Here is a 26,204-nt window from a genome sequence, read left to right as displayed (position 1 = left end):
CATCCGCATCAGCTGACCACTTCCGTATTGAGCGAGTCACTGGTACTTCCTGCTTTAATTTTTGTTTGTAAGCAGGAACCAGGAGAATAGATTTATGGTCAGATTTGCCAAATGGAGGGCGAGGGAGAGCTTTGTATGCGTCTGTGTGTGTGGTCTAGGATTTTCTTTCCTCTGGTTGCACATGTGACGTGCTGGTAGAAATGAGGTAAATTGGATTTAAGTTTGCCTGCATTAAATTCCCCGGGCCACTAAGAGCGCCGCTTCTGGTTTGCTTATGGCCTTATACAGCTCGTTGAGTGCGGTCTTAGTGCCAGCATCGGTTAGTGGTGGTAAATAGACGGCTATGAATAATATAGATGAGAACTCTCTTGGTAGATAGTGTGGTCTACAGCTTATAATAAGGTACTCTACCTCAGGCGAGCAATATCTGGAGACTTCTTTAATATTAGACATCGCGCACCAGCTGTTATTGATACACCCCTGCCCCTCTTCTTACCAGACGTAGCTTCTCTGTCCTACTGATGCATATATATATGTACTGAAAAGTGATTCTAAATTAAAAATTACAACAACAAAAATATCTTTGGAAATGTATTATAATTTATCTCACGCTTTGAAAAGTAGTGCTTTTATTTTTCGAATTAGTACATTGTATAGTCAGCGCGTTAACCTTTTCAACTGTGCTCCAAATCGTTTTGAAGTCGGAGCATCTGCGCCCTCAATTTAACATCATCCTGATCGGAACCTCTATCGTTGTCCTGTCTTGCCACAGCACTGTGAACCGCAGCACATTTAAGAATATGAATGGTCTAGTTATGTAAGGGATCAAGGGGATTGGATGCATGTTTTAAAGAAACGCCCCTCAAGATTAGAGTAAAAAGAGCAGCGCGAAAGCGCTGTTTAATGTACAATGTTGTCAACAAAAGTAGATTACTCTTACTCCCGTCCCTATTGCTGAATGCAGCCTTTTGACAGCATGTACTGAAATCGATTGAATTCACACTTGCATTAGTCCCCTCGTTTGGTGATTGGCATTTAGGATAAAAGCTAATTCATGCTTGATCTGAAAGTGTGGTCTGAGGCTCCGTATGGAGGGTGTGACGCAATCGCGAAGCCCTCCACAGGCAGGCGGTCCCCGTGGCCTCCCAAATTTTGGAACAATGCGGAGGGCTCCTTATAGCGCAGTATGTTTTAGCATGGAAGTTTGGTAGGGTGACCGGATTTGTAACTATGAAAATAATTTGGCAAACAGACTGTGAACCGAAAATGTATGTTTGTATGTTCTAGAGGGGGGACAATAAATTATTTGGTTAGGGTGTAGGCGCAGATATGTCATCTTGTCTTCGGGAGATTTTATAATCTATTTACATGATTTAGTCTGATCAGTGGAACAAGTCTTAACAATGGGCTAAAATATAGGGTCATTAGCGTGCTTGTTAGCATGAACACTACTGTTATTCCCCACACTTATTTTAGTATTCCACTTTTTCACATTTTTTGTCAGTGTAATCACATATTTTAAATCTGTTATGACTATTTGTGTCTTTTGAAAATGAATTATATGAGGCTATGTATTATTGCAGCCATTAATGGACCGTTTTGAATATGTCATACCAATAAGCATTGAATATTAAATGCTCCTGGAATCAAATGTCATTTTTTACATTTTTGTATTATGCACATGCTAGGCAGAAATGGTAGGGGGACTCACAACTCAAACACATCATATTTTGTCTATGTAGAGTAAAATAATGGCAATAATTTTCAACTAGTAGGCATAAACCACCTGAATATTGATATTCATTAAATGTTTCTTGAAGGTTGGGTGATTGAGAAATTAATTGTTATAACAAAAATATTTTCAAACACCAAGCACGTGGGAAACATAGAAGTGGTGGCCAACCTTCCTGGAAATTGAGCAGGATTTCTTCACCCAAATGAAAATAGAAAATGTTTGTGTCCTTACCTTGAAAGCAGTCTATGGACAAGCAGAATGCCATCAACATTAACCTTTCCTGTGCAGAGCCTTGTAGTGGTATCACCCCCCAGCACGTGTCTCATACAACTTTCCACCTGAGAACAGGGATCAATCCCTGCTTCTAACCTTCCCACTGTTTCTAGAATTTAAAGTGTAAAACCACCTAAAAAATATATTTAAAAAAATATTAGCATACTTTCAATTTAGTAAGCAACAAAGTCATTGAATTATGAGTGTTCATTTAATGTTCTAAGCATCCTAAATACACCTGACATGTGGTTTTTATTAGAACATTTTCCACCCTGGTCATAGGCCTAAGCCGTGTCAAAATATGTGGAAATTAGTTTTTTAAACAGTAACATTTTCCTGGGGGAGGACACCCAGTCCCCCATCTAGGGGTTGTGCCAGGGGGCAATGAAATTCACATAGCAAATCTCACTCCAAGCTTTCTTCAAAGGTTGGCAGACCTGCATCTATTGTTATCTCCAAAGTTTTGGCATATTCCATAAATTGAGGCAGCGATAAGTAAGGAAACCGCTCAGGGATTTCACAATGAGGCCAATGGTGACTTTTAAACAGTTAAGAGTTTAATGGCTGTGATAGGAGAAAACTGAGGATGGATCAACAACATTGTAGTTACTCCACAATGCTAACCTAATTGACAGAGTGAAAAGAAGGAAGCCTGTACATTATAGAAATATTCAAAAACATGCATCCTGTTTGCAATAAGGCAATAAAGTAAAACTGCAAAAACATGTGGCAAAGAAATTAACTTTGTCCTGAATACAAAGCATTATTTTTGGGGCAAATCCAACACATGACTGAGTACCACTCTTCATATTGTCAAGCATGGTGGTGGCTGCATCATGTTATGGGTATGCTTCTCATCGGCAAATACTAGGGAGTTTTTAGGATAAAAATAAATGGAATAGAGCTAAGCACAGGCAAAATCCTAGAAGAAAACCTGGTTCCGTCTGCTTTCCAACAGAGACTGGGAGACAAATTTGCCTTGCAGCAGGACAATAACCTAAAACACAAGGACCAATGTACACTGCATTTGCTTACCAAGACAACATTGAATGTTCCTGTGTGGCCTTATTACAGTTTTGACTTAAATTAGCTTGAAATCTATGGCAAGAGTTGAAAATGTCTGTCTAGCAATGATAAACAACCAACTTGACAGAGCTTGAAGAATTGTAAAAATAATAATTAATTGGCACGAATTTGCACGAAGGGGGCAGGTCGGTTTTGTCACTTCAAGCCCAAATATATCATCCTTTGATTAAAATGATTGCTTATTGACCTACATCGTTGTGCAACGTCATGCGTAAGCCCTGGCCATTGTCTTTCAGCTCGAAAAAGTGGATTTCTAGTTGTGTGGGAGTTAAAGTACTATACTAAATAATACAGGCAATGTCATACAAAAATTATACAAACAAACCAATATACATAATTATATACATTCGTTTTGCAAATGAAAAACAAAACGTGAAAATATAACTTAAATAGCAAAAATAAATGCCTTTTTGAATTCATTGTAATACCTATCTTACCACATGAACATTTATCACTTTATTCTTTGCACACACTTCATCCATGAATAGTAAAAAAAGATATATAATTATTTACTAAATATGACACTAGCTCAAGTTCACCTTTCTCCATGTAAACAAATTGAAATTCAGTGGAATTCTCGAGTCGGTCTGTTTTTGAGTCAGTGTCTTATGGCAAATAATTACAGTATTTACCATGATGAAGATAATTTGGGTCCATATCAAACTAATTCAGACACTTACATGTTTTTCTGAATTTGAGGCAATGTCATATCAAGTAAGAACAATTTATACCACTGAATATGACATTTTCTGTATTCTTCATCAATGCACATGTATAATAATTCTAATGCAGTACATTTGACAAAAGCTGTGCCACTTTCCTTATACTAAGTAGCAAGTGTAAAGTGACCAGTAACATTTGCTATGACTACAGTTTCTGATTAGTACTTGCAGCCTGACATTTGAGCTATAGCAAGCATGCACAGTGGGCAATATTGTGTCTTTAATCAACGAGGCAGGGTATCAGCAGTGAAACCTGGATGGTTGTGAGATTTACTTTTTGCTTAGGGATGTGTTGAATTACACCTGCCCCTGGAGAAGTGATCACCAACCCTGGTCCGGAAGAACTACTTGGATGTGTAGGCTTTTGTTTCAGCCCTGCACTATAACTCCTGGTTCAGCTAAACAACTAACCACCAAGACCTAATCATGGTCTGAGCTGGAACAAGAGTCTGCTCCTCCTTGTAGCTCTCTGGGACTAGGGTTTGATGGTGACCATGGCCCTATACTATACTAGCACTAGCGGTCACTTGTGTCGGGAGCGCACTTGAAGGAGTGTGGGTGTCTGCTCCATGATCTGCACCAGCAGCCTGTCGATGTAGTCCTCCAGGTCGCGCACCTGTGCCTTGATCTTCTTCATCTCCGCCTCGTGTTTCTTAAGCAGCACCGCCTGCTGTTCTGAGGCCGCCTGCTGGTCCTCCATATCCATCTGCTGCTGCAGTAGAAGGGAGATCAGCTCCATTTTGGTCAGCTGCTCGTACTGGGCAGACCTGTCCGTTAACGATTCCTGAGAAGACAAACACAGGCCCTGTCAGAATACTTTGAGAATACATCCTTCATTCCTATCTTGAAGTAATCACTGATCTGACAATTCTGGATCTGTTACATAAAATGGGAAAACACAGATTAACAAGAGGAGGTACTCAATTGATAAAAATCTATTTCTGTCAGAAGACATTTTATTGTCACATACACCGGATAGGTGCAGTGAAATGTATTGTTTTACAGAGTCAGCCATACATGACCAAAAACTTTTCCACTGAATTTTGAACTGCCCAGTTATTTCCAACGTTCTGGTTGGAAAGTCATTCATTATGTGAATTCATGGACTCTTTTATACCTCAATCTCAGTCTCAGCCTCAGCCAGTGTCTGCTTGGCGGCGAGGCCTGGGTGGATGGAAGACTTGAGCTTCTCTAGAACTGACCGGCCCTCTTTCTTCTCCCCCTGACTGGCTGTGGTGGTCAAGGGCTTCACTGGGTGGGGTCTGCAAAGAAAACATCACCATCAAAGGTTCACTGCATTGGATTATGTGTACATAACACTTTTCACATGAAAATCAATATATAGTACAGTACAATGTGAGGCACTGGCATTACATAGTATATGGTAAAATTCATAACAATGCACCAGCCTGGATTTAGAATTTTCTGTATATATCTCTACAAAAGAACAAAATGTGTTCAGCAACAGGTTTCAGCAAGAGAGCATAAAAAGAGCTTATGTTGTCTGATTTTAGTATAGCACAAAGCCGGTATGCCTCAGCAGTAATTACAGGCTCCAGGGTGAAGTTTCCTTAGGTACAGATCTTGGATCAGCTTCCCTAGTGGGAAAACGCAAACTGACCCAAGATCAGCATCTTGAGGAAACGTCACCCTATACCTAATGAGAGTGAAGGAAGGTACTTCCATTTTGCTTTCATTTACAGATAGTCAAAAATTCAGCAGAGAGCTGAAGCAGTTGTTTAAATCATCAAGATAAGGCTGAGATTTTCATTGTGGTGACTGTGATTGTGGATGTGGACTCCTAGATGTGATGGGACAGTCAGCAACACAAATGTATGACACATAAGTTAATTACAAAGAAGTGAGATGAGCAACGTAAAAGATTAAGCAATTTACAAAACTGTAGCGACCAATGGGTTTGCATGGGCAGGTGGTACTGGTAGGGGATATATACTGATTCATTTAGAGAACTTCCTCTTAAGGAAGCTACTTGAATAGATTAAATAAAAGGAACTGAAAATATTATTTTTTGTTTGGAAGAATGAGAATACAGACTAACAATATGTAGGTTCAGGTTTTTAAGCTATGGCTTGTAAACAGCTAGCAGGTATGCTATGTCTAACTATTTCTAATTCTTTCATCCCATTGTTGACTACAACCTGGCAACCCAAACCTGATATTTTCTCAAGAGAGGTCAAGTGGCTACACTCTGCAGAGCTTTAGTGTGAGGAGAAGTCTCACCTGCTCTCCTGTCGGGGCAGGCTGCTAGCTGGCTGGGTCTCCTCAGGTAAAAGTGTCTGCCGTGCATCGACCAGGGGCTGGACAGTGGTGGAGGAGGTAAAGGAGGAGGAGGAGAAGGAGGAAGAGGTGCAGGGGGCCATAGCCAAGGTGGCATTGTCTCCGGTACTGGGTCTCAAGGTTGGGGGGTGATGTATGGAGGAGGGGCCGGGGGTGGGGAGTAGCTTAGCCTGGGCATTAGTTTCAGTCACCAGGGAGGGGGCCACAGAGGAGGGACTGGAAGCATGCAGAGAGACACCAGGCCTTAACCTGGCACTCATGGGGCTTCTGATGTTCGGGGCTACTTTGGCGTGGAGGTCTTTGAAGCTGATGGTCCCGGCATGTTTGGATGGGGAACGTTCCGTTAAGCAGTTTTCTTTTGTAATTGACTGAGTGGAACTATTCGTGTTTGTTTTTTGCAAGGAAACAAATAATTTATCTGCCTTGAACGTTGTCTCTCTATCTGGTGACAAAGGTGAGGAAAAAATTGATTTGGTGGGTTGATATGAGAAGGGTACTTCAATGCTCTCTGAGAGTACATGCCCAGGAGACAGTGATTGGTGAAGAGGGCTCTCACGCAATCCTTTGCCAGGGCTATTTGCACCACCGTTGCCGTAGAGCTCTCGTATCATTTCCTTGAGACTTCTGTGTGAACTAGCACCCCTTGGTGAAGACTCATTGACAGGCTTGGTTCGTACAACTTCCTGTTGCATTCCAATCTGTGGAGAAACTGGAGAAGTTCTAATGTGACATGAAGGGTCGACTATTGAACTGTCTATCTTTGATTTAGAAATGTTGCCTTTGCTATTCAGTGGAGACTGTGTGTGTTTTATATCTTCAGTGTCTCTAGTGATGTCTTCAGACTCAATGTTAACACTGTCAGGCGTCAATTCACAACCTCCATCTTGCCAATTGTCTTGACAAAGCGAGGCTTCTGGTAAATTCGCTTTTAGGGCAGAGTTGACGTCTATAGTACTAGGCTTCTGAAAAGTTAACATATCCTCTGCAGATAGCCGTATATCATGAGCAGAAGAGACTATGTGAGTAACTTGTGGAGGTTGAGGAAAAATGCCACCTAAACTTTTGAGGGTATGCACTGTAATCATTTCAGATGGAGATGGGGAAGCATCAGAAGCAGAGTCAATAAAACTAAAATCAGAGTTACTTAGATTTTTATTTAGATCTTCCAAGGTTAGTGGAGGCGATTCATAATGGATGTTTCTGGACTTGGTAGGCTTATCTGGGTGAATTGAGAATAATTCCATTGTTGGGTCTGGTGTAATTAACGCAATGTCAAGCGTCTTAAGACCGGATTTAGAGTGTTTTGGGGAAGACATATACAGTAGGTCGGCAACAGTCATTTCACTATCAAGAAGCATTACTGGTAGAGATAAGGCTTTGATTTCCGAATGTGAAGTATTCTTTACAATGCCGTCTTCTCTAACAGTGGGACTGGTGTCCGTCGTATCCTCTGAGGCTAACAATATTATCGAATCCTTTACATTCAGGTCTAGATGGTTTTCTGTTGCACCTGGCCATAAGTCCTGCTCAGTAAACATAAATTTACAGCTATCATCTTCATCTCGCAATGGTTCATAGTCAAACTTCTTGAAGTCATCTTCAGACTTGAATGGAGATGGAGACTCTGGAGAAATATTGGCATAATGCTGTGAGTGTTCGGTATGAAAGTCCGACATGTCACTGCTGACGAGAAGGTCTTTGCCTAAGCTTGGGTACAGGTGGGGACTTGGTGTGCATCTCTTCTGCCCGCCTTCTCTTGTGTGCTGCAGGGAAGCTGCGACCGTTTGTGACAGGAGACAGGCCTCTTTCTGCACAGCCAGCTCCTGACCCCTGTGCAACCAGCTGTCAGAAGATCTCTTGTTTACCAAAGGTCTTGTTATGGGCCTCCGTGGAGGCAACGGTGGAGGCTCTGCTTCTTCTTCACTCATCCGCATCTCCTCAATGGGTGAAATAGTGTTACCCTTATGTGGAGGAGTGCTTCTTACTTGAGCTTGCCACAAGGTTGCATTTGAAGGGTGATTGGTAGGAGAGCCCTTTGGCGAATTCAGCCTGCTAGACGCAAAGGCGTCAAAGGACTCATCGCATTCTCTTCCCCCGCTCTCTGATATGGAGCGAGAGGTCAACGGATTCGGGGGGCTGGCAGTCACCGCTCTCGGGAGTAATGCAGGAAGGGATGTCTGCCTGGCTACAGGCCCGGGCCGCTCTCGCCGTATGGCGGCCATTTTCTTTTGCACTGCGACATCGTGGGCGGTACTAGGGATACAAGGCAAAGCTGTGGAATGACAGGGGGAGCAGGCAGCGCGAGGGGGGGACCTCCGGGCCTCTTCGGTTTTGAGGTCCTCAAAAAAGGGGTTACACTGCAAACACGGGAGGAAGGGGTTGGAGGGAGAGATAGGGTTGGGTGTCAGAGAGGGGGTGAAGGGGTTAGTGGGATGGCCACTGTCGGGTGAGGCACGGCCAGTGGAAGAAGAAGAGCACTGGGTGGGAATGGGGGAGCAAGGGGGGAGGGGAGGGGTGTCTGAGTCGCTTTCTACCTTAGAAGAAACTTCCAGCCTGTGGAGGGAAGGCACAAGCAGTCCTCTTTGTTAATTCTGTGCAAGCTGACCCATTCAAAATATGGGTGCCATTTTCTAACACACATAGAAAAAGGAAACCCAGATGTCTAAAGAGAAGAAGCATCTTCTGCCAACTACTGTCTATTTGAGGACTAGCTTCAAAATGTTTCATTTGTGAATATGCTACAATTGCCAAAAAATGAAAACAATAATGTGTTATGGAAAACAGCAACAAGAGTGTACTACAAAAAGCAAAACAACATTTAGCAAATTACTGAACCAAGGTGAAGAGCAAAAATGCAAGATGTACTACATTTGGAACAGTAATAGAAACAGTAATACTGCAGATCATTTAATAGCAAAAACAGGTGATTAGTGTACTGGGCCAGTATTCATAAAGCATCACAGAGTAAAGTACTAATCTAGGATCAGTTTGGACTTTTAGATCATAATGAATAAGGTTACATGGACAGGGGGGGGGGGATCTGATCCTAGATGAGCACTCCTATTCTGATATGCTTTATGAATACTGGCCCAGATGTTCCACAACATACCAAACCTAAAGCTTAAAGTGCAGGTAGATCTTTCTCTGCATACAGTATCTGATTCAATTTGACCCCAAGCAAGGTTAAGAGTGAAAAAAACTGTATATGCCATTATTTCCTTTTCAACTCCAGTCACATGGACTCTGTCTTTGATTTCCTCTGATTCAAAGGACAGTAACGTTACATATATTCTTATACAAATGGCCTAGATGTCGACTATTATCCTGTGTTAATAGTACAGTATGAAACTTAACATGTTGTGCCTTACATGAGGTGATATGAGATTGCATCACTTTGTGACAACTGCTGATGTAAAAAGGGCTTTATAAAATACATTTGATTGATTTGAAATAGTAGATGAACTGGCCACATTTCAATTTGAAAGGAACAGGGGGCAGCATAAACACTGAACACAAGGAAATCAAAACCTTCCAAGATGTAGATGTCTGTGTGCTTTTGATGGAAGGCAAAACTGTATGAAGCCCTGGAGTGTGGAGACATCTGAAATGACCCTCCACTCACCTTGGCTTGTTCTGGGAGTCACTGGAGCCAAACCAGCCTTGCAGTCTCCCCTCGGTGAGAGGACAACCCTGGCTTGGCGCCAACTTGGCAGGTAGAGAATCACTCCTCCCTCCGGAGAATAACGACTTTCTGAGCTTTTTCCTTTTGTCTGCTGAGTCCACCGTGGTGGTGGAAGACAGCATTGAGGCAGCTGCCAGCACAGAATGACCCCCCACCCGTGCGCTTTGAACCTGGGAGACATGCGGTTCGGCCTCCTTCTCCACGTACTTCTCTTCCTTATTCACCTTGTCGAAGGACCAGCGCCGTCCCTCACCGGCTGAACCATTGTCCTCGCTCCGCTTTGTGAGGTTCTGCAGCGAACGAGAGAGGGGGGAGCACTTCTCAAGGAGGACCAGCTTGGATGGGAGGGTGCCTGAGCCCTTGGGACCCACCGGTTCGGATCCGTCGATGTGGCTTCCGTTGATGCACAGAGAGGATTGGGAGAAAGTCATACCCTGACCCTTGAGGGATTCCACTGCAGGACAGGGCTGGAGAACGGCAGTAGTGGTGATCCTACTTGCCTCGTCGCTGAGGACTCGATTGTGAGTCAGTATCTTTGGGGAAGACTGTGTGGTGTTGAGCACTATTTGGGGGGAAAGAAAGGGGGTCAAAGTATTGGCCTGAAATGGATTGGCCTTAATAATAACCCCTCTTCCAAAACAATTCCTTAAAATGCATAAGCTTGCTAGATCCTTTAGATACAGTACATGCTTTTTTTGTGTCTGGTAAAGGTTCTGTCAGAATATAATCTAAATACAGGTCACTGCATATTACAGACATATAGGGCAATTTCTAATAAATTAAACACTTTGACAGAGGAAATCTGCATGCTTACCTTTTTTAGCTAGGTCTGTGTCTCTGTGGTGGGTGTCAACTTTGACCTTGTTGCTGTAGATGGGAGAGCTGGGGGGACTGGAAGGATCCACCACGATGCCTAGGCCCAGAGGAGGGGGGCAGGGCCTCTCACTGGTCAAGGACAACACGCTGCTCTCCGAGGCCAGCGACGAGCACGACCTTGTGTCGGACGAACTCTGCAGCTTTCCCTTCCCCTTGAAGAAATCCTTCACCTTGCTCCGCTTCTCCTCGGCTACCTCCACGGGGTCCTCTCCCCCTTCCCCTCGGTCCCCTTCTCGGAATGGCTTTCCTAGGGAACCCGACAGGGCGGCGAAGCGTCCCGGCACGATGGCTGATGAGGACTCCATGTCGCCGATCTTCCTCCCCGTAACGCGGTCCTTAAGTTTGCCGAAGGCAGACCGTGGCTTGTCCTTCATGGTTAGGTCGAACATGCTGGCTGTCAGGTTGTTGCGGGTGAACTGGACCGTCACCTGCATCTCGCCGCGCTCCTTCTCCTTCCGGCCGGCCTTGGAGTTGAGTTTGAGCCATCTGGACCCACAGTGAGAGGAGACTGTAAGACGGCAACCATCCCCAGCGCTCCACACATGCATTGTCATGCAACTTAAACGCATATTTTATATTATGAAACGTGTTGTTTGGATCCTGAATGCTGATTGGATGAGCAGCATTATAAGCTGTGCTGTATTGGCCGTCACAGGCATACCATGCCTGCTAACAGTTCCATCTCAAATTATCACTGTGCCTCCATTAGACTATCATGTTCACGTTGCTGTCCGAATCATCTCTTGCATTTATCTCAACTTTCACATTATTTACCCTTGCTTCCAGTCTAACATTTAGTTTGGTACAGCGGGGGTTAATATAGGCATAGCTGTCTGCCTGTCAGACATCTGAAGATTTATTTATTTCACTTTTTAAATGTGAACTCCCCTGGAGCCTATCATAGAGGGCGAACGGGTGTCCAGACGCAACTCAACTTTTTCTGAGCTAGGCGAAATCATGTATCAACCTCATTATTATGGATATATCCAAGTAAATCCCAATAAAATTGTGCTACTTGCTTTAGATTTTTTCTAAGGTATTTTTTGTGGTAGTGGAAGACGTATTCTGATTTTAGATTTGAAAAGCAGAGAAGTAGAATAAGATTTTATACTCCAAATTATTGGGAAAATTGTAAAAATGTCGGTTTTTAAAAGTTTACATAAAATGTATACTGAACAATAATATAAACGCAACATGCAACAATTTCAAATATTTTACTGAGTTACAGTTTATCTAAGGAAATCTGTCAATTTAAATAAATGCATTAGGCCCTAATATATGGATGTCACATGACTGGGAATACAGATGCATCTTTTGGTCACAGATACCTTAAAAAAGGTAGGGGTGTAGTTTACAAAACCTGTCAGTATCTGGTGTGACCACCATTTGCCTCATGCAGCGTGACACATCTCCTTCACATAGAGTTTATCAGGCTGTTGATTGTGGCCTGTGGAATGCTGTCCCACTCCTCTTCAATGGCTGGGCGAAGTTGCTGAATATTGTCGGGAACTGGAACACACTGTCGTTCATGTCGCTCCAGAGCATCCCAACATGCTCAATGGGTGACATGCAGGGTTGGGGAGTAACGGATTACATATAAGGGATTACAGAAAACGGTAACTGTAATGGTAAATTACGTTACCAGGTAAAATATTGTAATCAGATTACAGATACTTTTGACAAACTAGATTAAATTCCGAAAGGATGTTTGACACTGTTTTCTAAATGACATTCAAATCAGCATTGAAAAAGGCGCAAGTTTAAGTTTGTTCCACTTGAGCCAGTCTGACCACTAATCTGACACACCGAATGGGTTTGATAGATTGCGGGAAAAGAGCAGCAATAAGTTTTTGTAGGCTACAGTCCAAGCTATGTCTTCCAATGGTGCGACTGCTGTCGGCATCCAAAGATTATCCAACTTAAATAAATGCTTGGAGGTGAGGATGACAGCAATGGTGTAGTCTACGGCGATACGATACTACTTATTATTGATATTTACAGTTGAAGTCGGAAGTTTACATACACCTTAGCCAGATACATCTAAACTCAGTTTTTCACAATTCCTGACATTTAATCCTAGTAAAAATTCCCTGTTTTAGGTCAGTTGGGATCACCACTTTATTTTAAGAATGTGAAATGTCAGAATAATAGTAGAGAATTATTTATTTCAGCTTTTATTTATTTCATCACATTCCCAGTGGGTCAGAAGTTTACATACACTCAATTAGTATTTGGTAGCATTGCCTTTAAATTGTTTAACTTTGGTCAAACATTTTGGGTAGCCTTCCACAAGCTTCCCACAATAAGTTGGGTGAATTTAGCCCATTCCTCCTGACAGAGCTGGCATAACTGAGTCAGGTTTGTAGGCCTCCTTGCTCGCACACGCTTTTTCAGTTCTGCCACACATTTTCAATAAGATTGAGGTCAAGGCTTTGTGATGGCCACTGACTCCAGTACCTTGACTTTGCTGTCCTTAAGCCATTTTGCCACAAATTTGGAAGTATGCTTGGGGTCATTGTCCATTTGGAAGACCCATTTGCGACCAAGCTTTAACTTCCTGACTGATATCATGAGATGTTACTATAATATATCCACATAATTCTACTCTTCAAGATTCCATCTATTTTGTGAAGTGCACCAGTCCCTCCTGCAGCAATGCACCCCCACAGCATGATGCTGCCACCCCCGTGCTTCACGGTTGGGATGGTGTTCTTCGGCTTGCAAGCCTCCCCCTTTTTCCTCCAAACATAACGATGGTCATTATGGCCAAACAATTCTATTTTTGTTTCATCAGACCAGAGGACATTTCTCCAAAAAGTACAATCTTTGTCTCCATGTGCAGTTGCAAACCGTAGTCTGGCTTTTTATGGCGGTTTTGGATCAGTGGCTTCTTCCTTGCTGAGCGGCCTTTCAGGTTAAGCAATGGGTTAGAAGAAGCCTACATCACCAACTCAAAGTAAAATGTAACATCCATATATGGCCAGCTATGTACACTTTAACACAGATTTTTTTGTCTTCATCTAAATGCCTCTTAAAGGGAAACTAATCTAAAAGTAACTGAATGTAATCAGATTACATTACTGAGTTTGGGTAATCCAAAAGTTACATTACCGATTACAATTTTGGACAGGTAACTAGTAACTAGTAACATTTAGTAAGTAAATAAAAAAGAAACAGCCCTTTTTCAGGACCCTTTCTTTCAAAGATAATTCGTAAAAAAACAAATAACTTCACAGATCTTCATTGTAAAGGGTTTAAACACTGTTTCCCATGCTTGTTCAATGAACCATAAACAATTAATGAACAGGCACCTGTGGAACGGTCGTTAAGACACTAACAGCTTACAGACAGTAGGCAATTAAGGTCACAGTTATGAAAACTTAGAACACTAAAGAGGCCTTTCTACTGACTCTGAAAAACACCAAAAGAAAGATGCCCAGGGTCCCTGCTCATCTTTGTGAACGTGCCTTAGGCATGCTGCAAGGAGGCATGGGGACTGCAGATGTGGCCAGGGCAATAAATTGCAATGTCCGTACTATGAGACGCCTAAGACAGCGCTGCAGGGAGACAGGACGTACAGCTGATTGACCTCGCAGTGCAGACCACGTGTAACAATACCTGCACAGGATCGGTATATCCGAACATCACACCTGCGAGACAGGTACAGGATGGCAACAACAACTGCCCGAATTACACCAGGAATGCAATCCCTCCATCAGTGCTCAGACCTTCCGCAATAGGCCGAGAGAGACTGGACTGAGGGCTTGTAGGCCTGTTGTAAGGCAGGTCCTCACCAGACATCACCGGCAACAACGTCGCCTATTGGCACAAACCCACCGTCGCTGGACCAGACAGGACTGGCAAAAAGTGGTTGTTCACTGACGAGTCGCGGTTTTGTCTCACCAGGGGTGATGGTCGGATGTGTTTATCGTCGAAGGAAAGGAATGAGCGTTACACTGAGGCCTGTACCCTGGAGCGGGATCGATTTGGAGGTGGAGGGTCCGTCATGGTCTGGGGCGGTGTGTCACAGCATCATCGGACTGAGCTTGTTGTCATTGCAGGGAATTTCAATGCTGTGCGTTACAGGGAAGACATCCTCCTCGCTCATGTGGTACCCTTCCTGCAGGCTCATACTGACATGACCCTCCAGCATGACAATGCCACCAGCCATACTGCCTGTTCTGTGCGTGATTTCCTGCAAGACAGGAATGTCAGTATTCTGCCATGGCCAGAGAAGAGCCCGGATCTCAATCCCATTTGGGACCTGTTGTATCGGAGGGTGAGGGCTAGGGCCATTTCCCCCAGAAGTCCATGAGGAGGAGATGCACTGCAGTACTTAATGCAGCTGGTGGCCACACCAGATACTGACTGTTACTTTTGATTTTGACCCCCCTTTGTTCAGGGACACATTATTCCATATCTGTTAGTCACATGTCTGTGGAACTTGTTCAGTTTATGTCTCAGTTGTTGAATCATGTTATGTTCATACAAATATTTACACATGTTAAGTTTGCTGAAAATAAACGCAGTTGACAGTGAGAGGAAGTTTCTTTTTTTGCTGAGTTTAGTACCAGGGTCACCAACGCTAACATCGAAGTGCTAGACCGTCAAGAGGAAGATGCTACAACCCGGTTCACGGGTAAAAGAGTAAACGGAGAGGACAGCGAAGCCAAAGACAGTGCAGCCAAAGCAGTAGATATGTGTTACAAATACAACATGTTATATCAGAATTTATGAGTGAAATGCAAATACTATTGGTCAGCTACTGATGTATAAATGTACCAGAAAGAAAGAATTGAGGTAAAGACGTACAGTAACTGGGTGTAAAAACTCAAATTTGGCGTCGAGCATAGGTCTGAATGCCTAGATTTCGCCTTCCTGTGGGGATGTTGTGGGAAATGGCAATGAGTATCAGTGATTTACTGTTGTATAATTTTACTTAGCTAAAATAAGCATTTTCAATAGATTCTGATTGCTTTTGCCTTGTCGTTCTAAATGCTAAATTGCAAACGTTAATTAGCTAATTATATTTCATGTCTATACAGCCATTGGTTGCAAATAGTATACATATTGTAAAACCAATCAAGTCCTTTCCCTCTCAATTTCATATTTTGTGCGGGAGAATATGGCTACAGTGATGTTCTAGCTATGATCCTCATCGCCACGATTTCTACCACTTTGCCTCTTACTAGACAATGCATTGAAACTCATCATCATGCCAACAGTCTGGTGTGAACGGCGAGTAAAGCCACACAACAAAACGTGTTGTGTTGTCATTCATTCACTTAATATGAAATAGTGGGGCTGCAGCTGTGTTTTTGTAGTTCTTCAAAATTGGGCCTTTTATTAGTTAATTTATATATTTATTCATATCCAGGTTGATGATAGGTCCAGTCCAGTTTCAGTGGAAGTGAGCATTGATGTTGATGACAGGCCCAGTCCAGTTTCAGTGGAAGAGAGGATCTTTGGGGTTGATGACAGGTCCAGTCCAGTTTCAGTGGAAGTGAGCATTGATGTTGATGACAGGCCCAGTCCAGTTTCAGTGGAAGAGAGGATCTTTGGGGTTGATGACAGGCCCAATCCAGTTTCAGTGGAAGAGAGGATCTTTGGGGTTGATGACAGGCCCAATCCAGTTTCAGTGGAAGAGAGGATCTTTGGGGTTGATGACAGGCCCAATCCAGTTTCAGTGGAAGAGAGGATCTTTGGGGTTGATGACAGGTCCAGTCCAGTTTCAGTGGAAGAGAGGATCTTTGGGGTTGATGATAGGTCCAGTCCAGTTTCAGTGGAAGTGAGCATTGATGTTGATGACAGGCCCAGTCCAGTTTCAATGGAAGAGAGAGTCCAGGACCAACTTTTGATTATTTCAAAGACCCAAGTCAGATGACCTAAAAACGTTTTTTTGTTTCCACCCTATGCAGAAATAAAAAAAACTCTGTGGTACAGAGGGTTTTCTGTTTTAAAGACGGCACCAATAGGAAATGGCTGTCATACAATGAAGAACGCCATGCGTTATACTGTTCAATTTGTCTGGCATTTGCGAAGCCTACTGCAGAATTTTTATGAGTGGAATGATGGATTGGAAGAGCAACATGCACAGAAGGGTAGAAGAGCATGAGAAGAGCAACAAGCACAGAAGTAGTGCTGAGGAATACTTTTTAAGGTCCTCCAAAGCAGACATTCAAAGTCTGCTCAGTGGCTGTCAGGTGTCTGCCCACAGACCGCAGGTACGCAGGAGAAGGCAGGTGCTGGAACGTGTGAGGGGGCAAGAGGGGGCTCAGTTACAGTGGGTTGCAGTCTGAGGCTGCATATACATTATAGGACCCCAGTATCGATCACGGTAATTTCTTGGAGAGGATAATACTGCCGGGAAAGTATGACGTCTGCTTGAAAGAACACCTCACCGAATGCATTGAGAACAGTAAGAACCTACATCAGTCTGGGGTAAGAGGCAGAGGTCCTCTAATCACACTCCTCTAAAAAAAACTGTCAATCCCGTCAATCACACAATTCAGAGCATTATCCAAGAGACCATGTCAAGTGAAATTGTGCAAGCGGGAATGTTCTCTGTCCAGATCGACACAACTCAGGACATAACTTATCAAGACCAGTGCTCTGTCATTGTGAGATATGTGACAGACGTCATACAAGAGAGGCTTGTGGCTGTTGTGAAGTGTGAGGCATCCACTGGACAGTACTTTATCCAGTTGTTGACATATGTCGTGGATAAACTCAAATTAGACATGAGCAAGTGCATTGGCAATGCTACGGATGGAGCATCCAATATGCAGGGCAAATATAAGGGCTTCTCTACTCTGTTATCCTCAAAGTCCCCCAATCAAGTAATCTGGTTTTGATACAACTGAAATTGTCTTTGCAATCAGGTCACTGTTTGCTCTCCTTAACGACATTGCTGTGTTATTCCGTGAATCCTACCAATGGATGGATGTGTGGGAGAAGAGCAAGGACACACGACACAGACGCCGATCTCCAAACGAAGAAACACGCTGGTGGACTAAAGATAGTGCTTTGAAGAAGGTCTTTAGATCTTTTGGAAAATCAGACCAGGGTCTCTATGTTGAAGTACTCCTCACACTATCAGCCATACAAGGAAAGGCCAACATGAAGACAACTGTTCGGATGAAGGCAAGAGGAATTACTGAGGCTCTTCTCAGGTATGAGACGATACTGACAGCTCAAATATTTCTTTGGATATTTGAGAACACGTCACCACTGTCCAAATACCTGGTGGGATGGACATCCTGTCTGCCCATCGAATGGTTGTGGCTACACAGGAAACCCTGAAAGGCATGTCAAGAGACTTTGACACCATTAAGGCAGCTACAGACACATTTGTTCAGTTTGCAAATAAGAAGATCAAAGAACAGGATGATGACACAGAGCTGGAGGAGGTGGAAGCCACTCTGCCACAGAAAAGGGCAAGTAAGAAAAAAATCATGTTTGGAGTGATGGCTCAAGATGAAGCTTTGACAGAGGCAGAGAGTGCCTATAAAGTTCAAGTCCACAATCAAATGATGGATACAGTCACAGATAGTATCCTCAGGCGATTTATGTCTCGTGGCACTCTATATGCTGACCTAGCCCTTCTGGACCCTAGAAACTTCTCCCAAATAACATCCAATGGTCTTCCAGAGACAGCCCTTCAAGAGCTCAGCAAATGTTTGCTTCGATTTGATACGCGAGCAACTGTTGACAATTTGTAATGTGAGCTGAGAAGCCTCTCTGTACAGTGGAAAATACTGAAAAGTTCAGGAGGAATACAAGGACAGTGGAGGATGGCCCTGGTGGAAATGAAGATGAGGTCGAAATGAAGAATCCTGCAAATAATTTTGATTGATTGATCTTTTTCACTCTAGGCTTCAGGATGTGAGCTAGTTCAATCATGAGAAATTCAGCGTGTGTTCTGTAGAAGTTTTGTAACAATGTGCAGCGTTTGTGTGTGTGTGTGTTCTGTAGCCTTTTTAAAGTAGTACTGCAATAGTGATCAATGGTTGTGATGCAGCTAGGTGGTTGTATTAGGGGCTGGTCGTGTGTGTACATGCATGCATTAGCAGGGCGGCCGTGTGGAGTATACGGGGCCGGTTCTGGTGGGCCGGTCTGGATAAAAGTCCAGGGCTGTTTTTTACTCCCAGTCCGTCCCTGCCATAACCCCACCGCCATCATGGGGCATTCTGTTCACAACCTTGACATCAGCTTGCCCACACTAAGCCATACACATGGTCTGTGGTTGTGAGGCTTGTTGAACGCCGGGCTCGAAATTAATGGTCTCCCATCATCCTGGGGACGATAAAAAATATGCCTTGGAAGGTTCAAAACAGACTTTGGGACAGTTGCAGGACAATAGGCCAGAAAAATATAAAATGCATACAAGAGTGATTCCATACTAAAATGTTTAAACACAAAGACAAGGCTGATAAAACAGATCACAACATTTAGCTTAAAAGTTAATAAAACTATGAATAATTTACATTACAAGCGCAGCGATGTGTTCACTCGTCTCAGCCATATGCGTGAATGTTCCAAAATGCTATTACAGGAAAACGGCATTCTCAAACGCGCACCTGATAAAAGTATGTTTTATAATGCGACAGAATGATATACAGCCTAATGGTAGAAACTTAGAAAGAGGGAATATCTGAAGATGTAACAATAGGATTGTGCCATACTGCCTTTGGACAGTAGAAGAAAACTGCTGTTTTCAATGGCATATTAGGAAATCTTTGCTTTTTTTCTATGGTAGGATTTTGGCTGTAGGCTGTCAAAAGCATGGTAAAATAGGCTATGTAAAATGTCCAGGTTTCAAACAATGATATGGTTGGCTAGGCATCGCATGTGTTATTATTTAGGTTATGGAAATGTATAAGATTAAAATATCATTCCAATTATGGGCAAATAGCTCTTTCAGATTGCACATTTGACTCTCTCCCAACCGGTCTGCGGACCGCAGGCCCGGAGCAGAGGTTGCCTGTTCAGAGCGGAGGTTTCCTGTGCCGGGAGTTGCTGTGGCATTTGGGAGCTGAGGTTGCAGGGAGTTTATGTGGCATTTAGGAGCTGAGGTTACGTGTGCCAGGAGTTGCTGTGGCATTTAGGAGCTGAGGTTACGTGTGCCAGGAGTTGCTGTGGCATTTAGGAGCTGAGGTTACGTGTGCCAGGAGTTGCTGTGGCATTTGGGAGCTGAGGTTGTGTGTGCCAGGAGTTGCTGTGGCATTTAGGAGCTGAGGTTGCGTGTGCCAGAAGTTGCTGTGACATTTGGGAGCTGAGGTTGCAGGGAGTTTATGTGGCATTTAGGAGCTGAGGTTGCGTGTGTCAGGAGTTGCTGTGGCATTTGGGAGCTGAGGTTGCGTGTGCCAGGAGTTGCTGTGGCATTTAGGAGCTGAGGTTGCGTGTGCCAGAAGTTGCTGTGACATTTGGGAGCTGAGGTTGCAGGGAGTTTATGTGGCATTTAGGAGCTGAGGTTGCGTGTGTCAGGAGTTGCTGTGGCATTTGGGAGCTGAGGTTGCGTGTGCCAGGAGTTGCTGTGGCATTTAGGAGCTGAGGTTGCGTGTGCCAGGAGTTGCTGTGGCATTTAGGAGCTGAGGTTGCGTGTGCCAGAAGTTGCTGTGGCATTTGGGAGCTGAGGTTGCAGGGAGTTTGTGGCATTTAGGAGCTGAGGTTGCAGGGAGTTTATGTGGCGTTCAGGAGCTGAGGTTGCGTGTGCCAGGAGTTGCTGTGGCATTTGACCTGAACCAAATGCACACTGTAAAATGTGCAAAGTATTTCTGTCTCCCGCTGCAACACTGCCGAGCCTGTGCGTGCGCATGTGAAGACAGATTCGTTTTTAGAAGCACTGTTGATTTTTTAAATCTACCTGCCATAGTGGCCAGTGTACCAAAAAGTACATTTTAGACCCTGGCTGTTAGCAAGTGGTGGCACTCAAAAAGGTTAAGGCGACCATTCTTCAGTAACTGAAGAGGAAGGGTGAAGCAGAGAACGTGAAGGCCAGGGAACACACACGTTCTTTATTGTATATTGTTGTGTTGTTGTTTAATGGGGCAGCTGGTGGTGGAATGTCTCTAACTTACATTTCTTCAGTAACCAGTTCACAATAACATTGTTCTCTCTTAACTATATTGTATACATGTGGTTAACATGTTCAATTACTACATTATAATTATTAATGATGGAATGGATGTTTGTCTGTTTTCATTAAGATGCTAAACTTTTTTTTCTTAAGATATTAAGTTGATGTAATATAGAGTTTCTGTATCGGCCTCAGAAAAATACACAAATTACTTTAAAAGCATTGCAAATGATCTAGACCCATGTTGGCATATCAAAACATAAAAAATATATATATATTAATTTTGGGACAGTTCAAGTTCAGTTTGGGACAGTTGAAATTGCTCTTCCATGATGGTACCGGGACGGTAGGACAAAAGTTAGTTGAGAGCCCTGGTTGGACTGCTAAATTCTCTAAAATTAAGTTGGAGGTGGTTTATGGTATAGAAATTAACATTAAATTCTCTAGCAACAGTTTAGGTGGACATTCCTGCAGTCAGCATGCCAATTACACGCTCCCTCAAAACTTGAGACATCAAGTGTGTTTGTGTTTGTTGTGTGAGAAAACTGCACATTTTAGAGTGGCCTTTAACAGTGCAAGGTGCACCCGTGTAATGATCATGCTGTTAAATCAGGTTTTTGATATGCCACACCTGTCAGGAGGATGGATTATCTTGGAAAATGAGAAATGCTCACTAACAGGGATGTAAACAAATTTGTGCACAAAACTTGAGAAATATGCTTTTTGTGCGTATGGAACATTTCTGGGATCTTTTATTTCAGCTCATGAAACATGAGACCAACACTTTACATGTTGCATTAATATTTTTGTTCAGTGTAGTTAATGCGGTTACTAAAACAGCTATACATTTTGATTGGTAGAAGATAATTCTGTTCTGCAGAGATGTAGACCAAGATGTCATACCCATACAACTTGTTTTTGGGAAAGTTGTCAAAGTAGCTGATTTGTGTCAAAAGTTACATTGCTTAAAGTGAATAGAAAATAATATTGGAAATCATGTCACAAAAATCCCATGAAAGTGGATGGAGGACAAAAAAATAATAATAGTTTAAAAAGTATAAATGGTATCAAAAAGTTGTATGCAAGCAACTTAATCCAGATCAGTCTATAACTTTTAAAGTTTGAATTGTGTTTCTATCGGTGTTAGAGGAGTAACCTTCCAAATAATAGTAAGAAGTAAGAAATAATTCTTACAACATTTAGTGTGGCTGCTGTCACAAGCAAGTTAAACTTAAGGTATAAGAAGATTCCAAATAATAATAATTATATGGTAATTTTCAATGAAGAAAAAGTGTGACTTCCTTCAGCTCTTTGAAATAATTTTTGTGGTAGTGGAAGAATTTTTAAACGTTTTACTTAAGTGAAGCAGTGAAATATAGTCAAAGTTAAATATATTAAAATGTCTGGTCTGATTACTTTGATAGGCTATATAAAGCTTATAATTTTGGACTGTAGTAAATTTTGTATTTTTGCTAACAAAGATATCTACATACACTACATGGCCAAAAGTATGTGGACACTTGAAAGTCGAACATCTCATTCCAAAATCATGGGCATTTAATATGGAGTTGGTCCCCACTTTGATGCTACAACAGCCTCCAGCTTCTGGAAAGACTTTCCACTAGAAGTTGGAACATCGCTGCGGGAATTTGCTTCCATTCAGCCACAAGAGCATTTGTGATGTTGGGCGATTAGGCCTGGCTCGCAGTTGGCGTTCCAATTCATCTGAAAGGTGTTCAATGGGTTTGAGGTCAGGGCTCTGCGCAGGCCAGTCAAGTTCTTCCACACCGATCTCAACAAACCATTTCTGTATGGACCTCGCTTTGTGCACGGGGGATTTCTCATGCTGAAACAGGAAAGGGCTTCCCCAAACTGTTGCAACAAAGTTGGAAGGACAGAATTGTATAGAATGTAATTGTATGCCGTATCGTTAAGATTTTCCTTCACTGAACCATGAAAAACAGCTCCAGATCATTATTCGTCCTCCACCAAACTTTACAGTTGGCCCTACGCATTGTTGCAGGTAGTGTTTTCCTGGCATCCGCCAAACCCAGATTAGTCCGTCGGACTGCCAAATGGTGAAGCGTGATTCATCACTCCAGAGAACGCGTTTCTACTGCTCCAGAGTCCAATGGCGACGAGCTTTACACCACTCCAGCCGACACTTGGCATTGCGCATGGTGATTTTAGGCTTGTGTGGGGCTGCTCAACCATGGAAACCCATTTCATGAAGCTCCCGACTAGAACAGTTCTTGTACTGACTTTGCTTCCAGAGGCAGTTTGGAACTCAGTATTGAGTGTTGCAACTGAGCTACTGATGATTTTTTACGCGCTACAACACTTTCCGGTCCCGTTCTGTGAGCTTTTGAGGCCTGTTTCGCTCCCCCGACATGCAGGGTAGAAGGACACTGTCTACCGGTCACCCTTGCATCCCGCGTGCTAGCTAACTAGCTAGGTTGCTAGTTAGTGATACTGTGTGCTAGCTTGCTAGTGAGCTGGCACACAATGTCGCCCACACCTCCGGCCTGCTGTGTCCTGGAGAAAACCGTGCCCAATAGGCAGGGGCGAAGGACACTGTTTACCGGTCGTCGCCGCCTACTGTGTGCTAGCCAACTAGCTAGCTTGCTAGTTAGTGACATTGTGTGCTAGCTTGCTAGTTAGCTAGCACACGGTGTTGCCACTGCCTCCCAACTGTTGTGTCACAGAAAAAACCATGCCGACAGGCAGGGGCGATAATCCCTGCCTCCCGCTAGCACAGCAGGCGGGAGCTGGGGCGACAACATGTACTAGCTAGCTTGACAGTTAGCTAGCACACAGTGTTGATATCTTGATAGTTAGCTAGCCAGCACACTGTGCCTCCCCAGCCTGCTGTGTACCGGAATCCTCCTTAGGACTAGCTGGCTAAGATGGCACACAGCGTCCTTCGCTCCCGCCTGCCGAACAACTGCCCTTGCCATCATTAACATAACTGCGGGAAAACAGTGCCTGTGGGGTTTATCGGCGGCTGGCATCCAATGTTATTGTGCATTTAATGCCACCTTCCGTACTGGAGAAACCACACCACCTACCTGTTGTAATTTAAAATTTGACCAATAGAAGTATAAAGACGGTTCCAGCAGATGCAGGAATGCCGACATGCAGGAGCACCCCAAATTGCTGGCCGCAATTGCACCCTTCTCCATAGTTGGGCCTGCCCCAGTATCTGTGCATTAGAGATTATGAGTATGATGTGTCATCGTTGACATCTCTAATGCACAGATACTGGGGCAGATTGGGCTTATTAATGTTACTGTCAATCATGGCAAATTACTATGGCCATAATGGCCTATAAAGTGATGTGATATTATAATTTAGCCTACATTTCAATGTAATCAGTGGAAATAAGTTCATCATCATTAGCAAATTAACTTAGTAAGTGAGAGGAACCTACTCATCTCTAGGGCACATTCCATCTTGAAATATTTTATCCAAAGGGAGGATTGCTTGACCAAGAAACACGTCAAGTCCGATAAGCACCCGGTGCATAATGGTGAGGACCAAGTCACCGCTCCCTGAGGGAAAAACACTGCGACCCCCATCCTCCAGTATTCCGGGTAGAAGTTCAAAACAGCATTCCTCATTCCACTCTGGCACAGTCGCCTTCTCGACCAAACCGGTGGTGTATTTCTCCTTCCCCACCTGAATGATTGTGTAAACATAACGGCTACCTCCGTGCTTGCCCTTTGTCCGTAAACCCCTTGCACGAAGGACAGTTACATTCACATGTGTAGGCACCCATCTCTGGTCATCATTTAAATCTATAAAGGACATAATTTTAAATTACGTTGTATGGATTGGGGGAGCGTGACTGCATAGAAAGTCCAAAATAGCCGTCCCTTGACGCTTCTTTATTCTTGTAGCCTCGCCCTTGCATCTGTGTCCACCGGTTTGCTAGCACAAACAGACACAGGACCTCTGCAGAATTTATCCAAAATACTCCGGCATGTTTCAGACTTCAGTTTGTGGATATGCTGGCTATCCCGCGCTTGCGGCGCTCGTGTGCCATCTTCAAAGCTGCGTGCGATCTGCTAATTAGAATACTTGCTACTCGCTGCTGGCTGGTCAGTCCTCATCACTAGTCTACTGTCCGAAAACTCAGTGCTGTCGGTCCGCCTTCCTTAACAAAATAGGTCCGCATACGGTATAGGTTGCACAAAGTTAAATAGAACCCCCCCCCCCCGAAAAAATGGTGGAAAAAAATAGGCCTATCATAAGCCTTACTGTGACATTATTATGATACTACTACGTTACAATCGTGCATGCAATAACACAATGCGTTTTTCTTTGTCAATATTGCAACAATTGGATAATAGTAACCTGGGACTAATCCAAAAAATACATCCCACCCAATCAAGTTATAGTCTGGTTCAACGCGACAATGGAAGGCCCCTCTGTGCAATGTAGGCTAGGCTAAATATTAGCCTATCATAATGAAACGGTTCTAAATTGAAAACAAGTGCTTAACAATTGAGTTGACTGCTTGCGACAATGAATCAAGATGATAAGTAGTTATGCGATCATGTAAATATTTTATTTACTTTTGTATTTGTATTTGAATCCAATTAACAGTAGCCTAACATGCCTTTCTCGTGTCATGTGTTCAGATGAGGGGTGGGCAGGGTGGCTGTCTGTGGAGGATTAGAGTTTAACAGATGTTGTAAACATGAAACTGTGTAATTACGAACTTTATCCGCAACGTTATATTCCATTTGGTTAAACTGAAGCAATATCTCTGCCATGTACTTAATTGTAACATGGACAACATGGATGTAGGCTACAGTGGTCGCCAACAATCCGTTATGCCAGGTTGAGTTGAGTGAATCTGTCACTCTGGAAGCAATGTTTGAGGAATTGATTATTAGTTAGATAAGCAATGCAACTCATGGCCAAATGGCAGTTATCACAATCCTCACATCAGGAATGGTTCAGAACTTCCTCCCTGTGATTTACTTGTTCCTGCTTGGTAAAATACATTAGTTCAATAGAACCTTCAATGTTATTTATGCATTTCCATTGGCAAAAGACATACAAGTATTGGCAAACATGTACAGGCAAAAGACATGTATAGACAGAACATGTACATATTATTCCTCATTAATAAATTCAACATTAATTGATTGTTGTTTCAATGTACAGTATGTTTTTTTGGGGGGGGGGGATTTACTATAACTTACATGTATGCAAAAATGATTTTATTCACCCAGCTAAATGTTGAACAAGTAGAGGACAGGTTAACTTTTTACAGAAACTTTTTTTTAGCAATTTCACTTCACTTACATTTTGAGAAATGTACTGCACCGGCGATAGACTTCCTCGTGCTCATTCTGCAGTTGCAGGTGCACAGATAAAACATTAACAAACGCTCCAAAAACACCCAAATACGTCCTTTTAGAAACAGTAGTGCTCTCAGTATGG

General features: G+C 43.2%; 1 protein-coding gene across 2 annotated transcripts; it reads right to left on the bottom strand.

The window, feature by feature from the left end:
- Positions 1–2,543: 2,543 nt before the first annotated feature.
- Positions 2,544–25,199, bottom strand: LOC129858176 (rab11 family-interacting protein 5-like). Of its 2 annotated transcripts, XM_055927198.1 has the most exons (6): positions 24,181–25,199; positions 10,611–11,158; positions 9,737–10,358; positions 6,058–8,667; positions 4,934–5,078; positions 2,544–4,600 (listed from the first exon to the last, which is right to left on the bottom strand). In XM_055927198.1, the coding sequence occupies exons 1-6, from the start codon at positions 24,558–24,560 to the stop codon at positions 4,340–4,342; spliced, it is 4,566 nt and encodes a 1,521-aa protein (XP_055783173.1). In that variant the 5' UTR covers positions 24,561–25,199; the 3' UTR covers positions 2,544–4,339. The 2 variants fall into 2 exon arrangements, with proteins under 2 accessions (XP_055783173.1, XP_055783174.1); XM_055927199.1 differs by lacking the exon at positions 6,058–8,667 and having other exon boundaries at positions 24,181–25,197.
- Between the last annotated feature and the right edge of the window lie 1,005 nt (positions 25,200–26,204).

Source organism: Salvelinus fontinalis, chromosome 6, assembly GCF_029448725.1.
Source record: "Salvelinus fontinalis isolate EN_2023a chromosome 6, ASM2944872v1, whole genome shotgun sequence".
In the NCBI taxonomy this organism is placed as follows: Eukaryota; Metazoa; Chordata; class Actinopteri; order Salmoniformes; family Salmonidae; genus Salvelinus; species Salvelinus fontinalis.
Note: the sequence above shows the minus strand (reverse complement) of the source record. Positions and strands in the feature narration are given on the sequence as shown.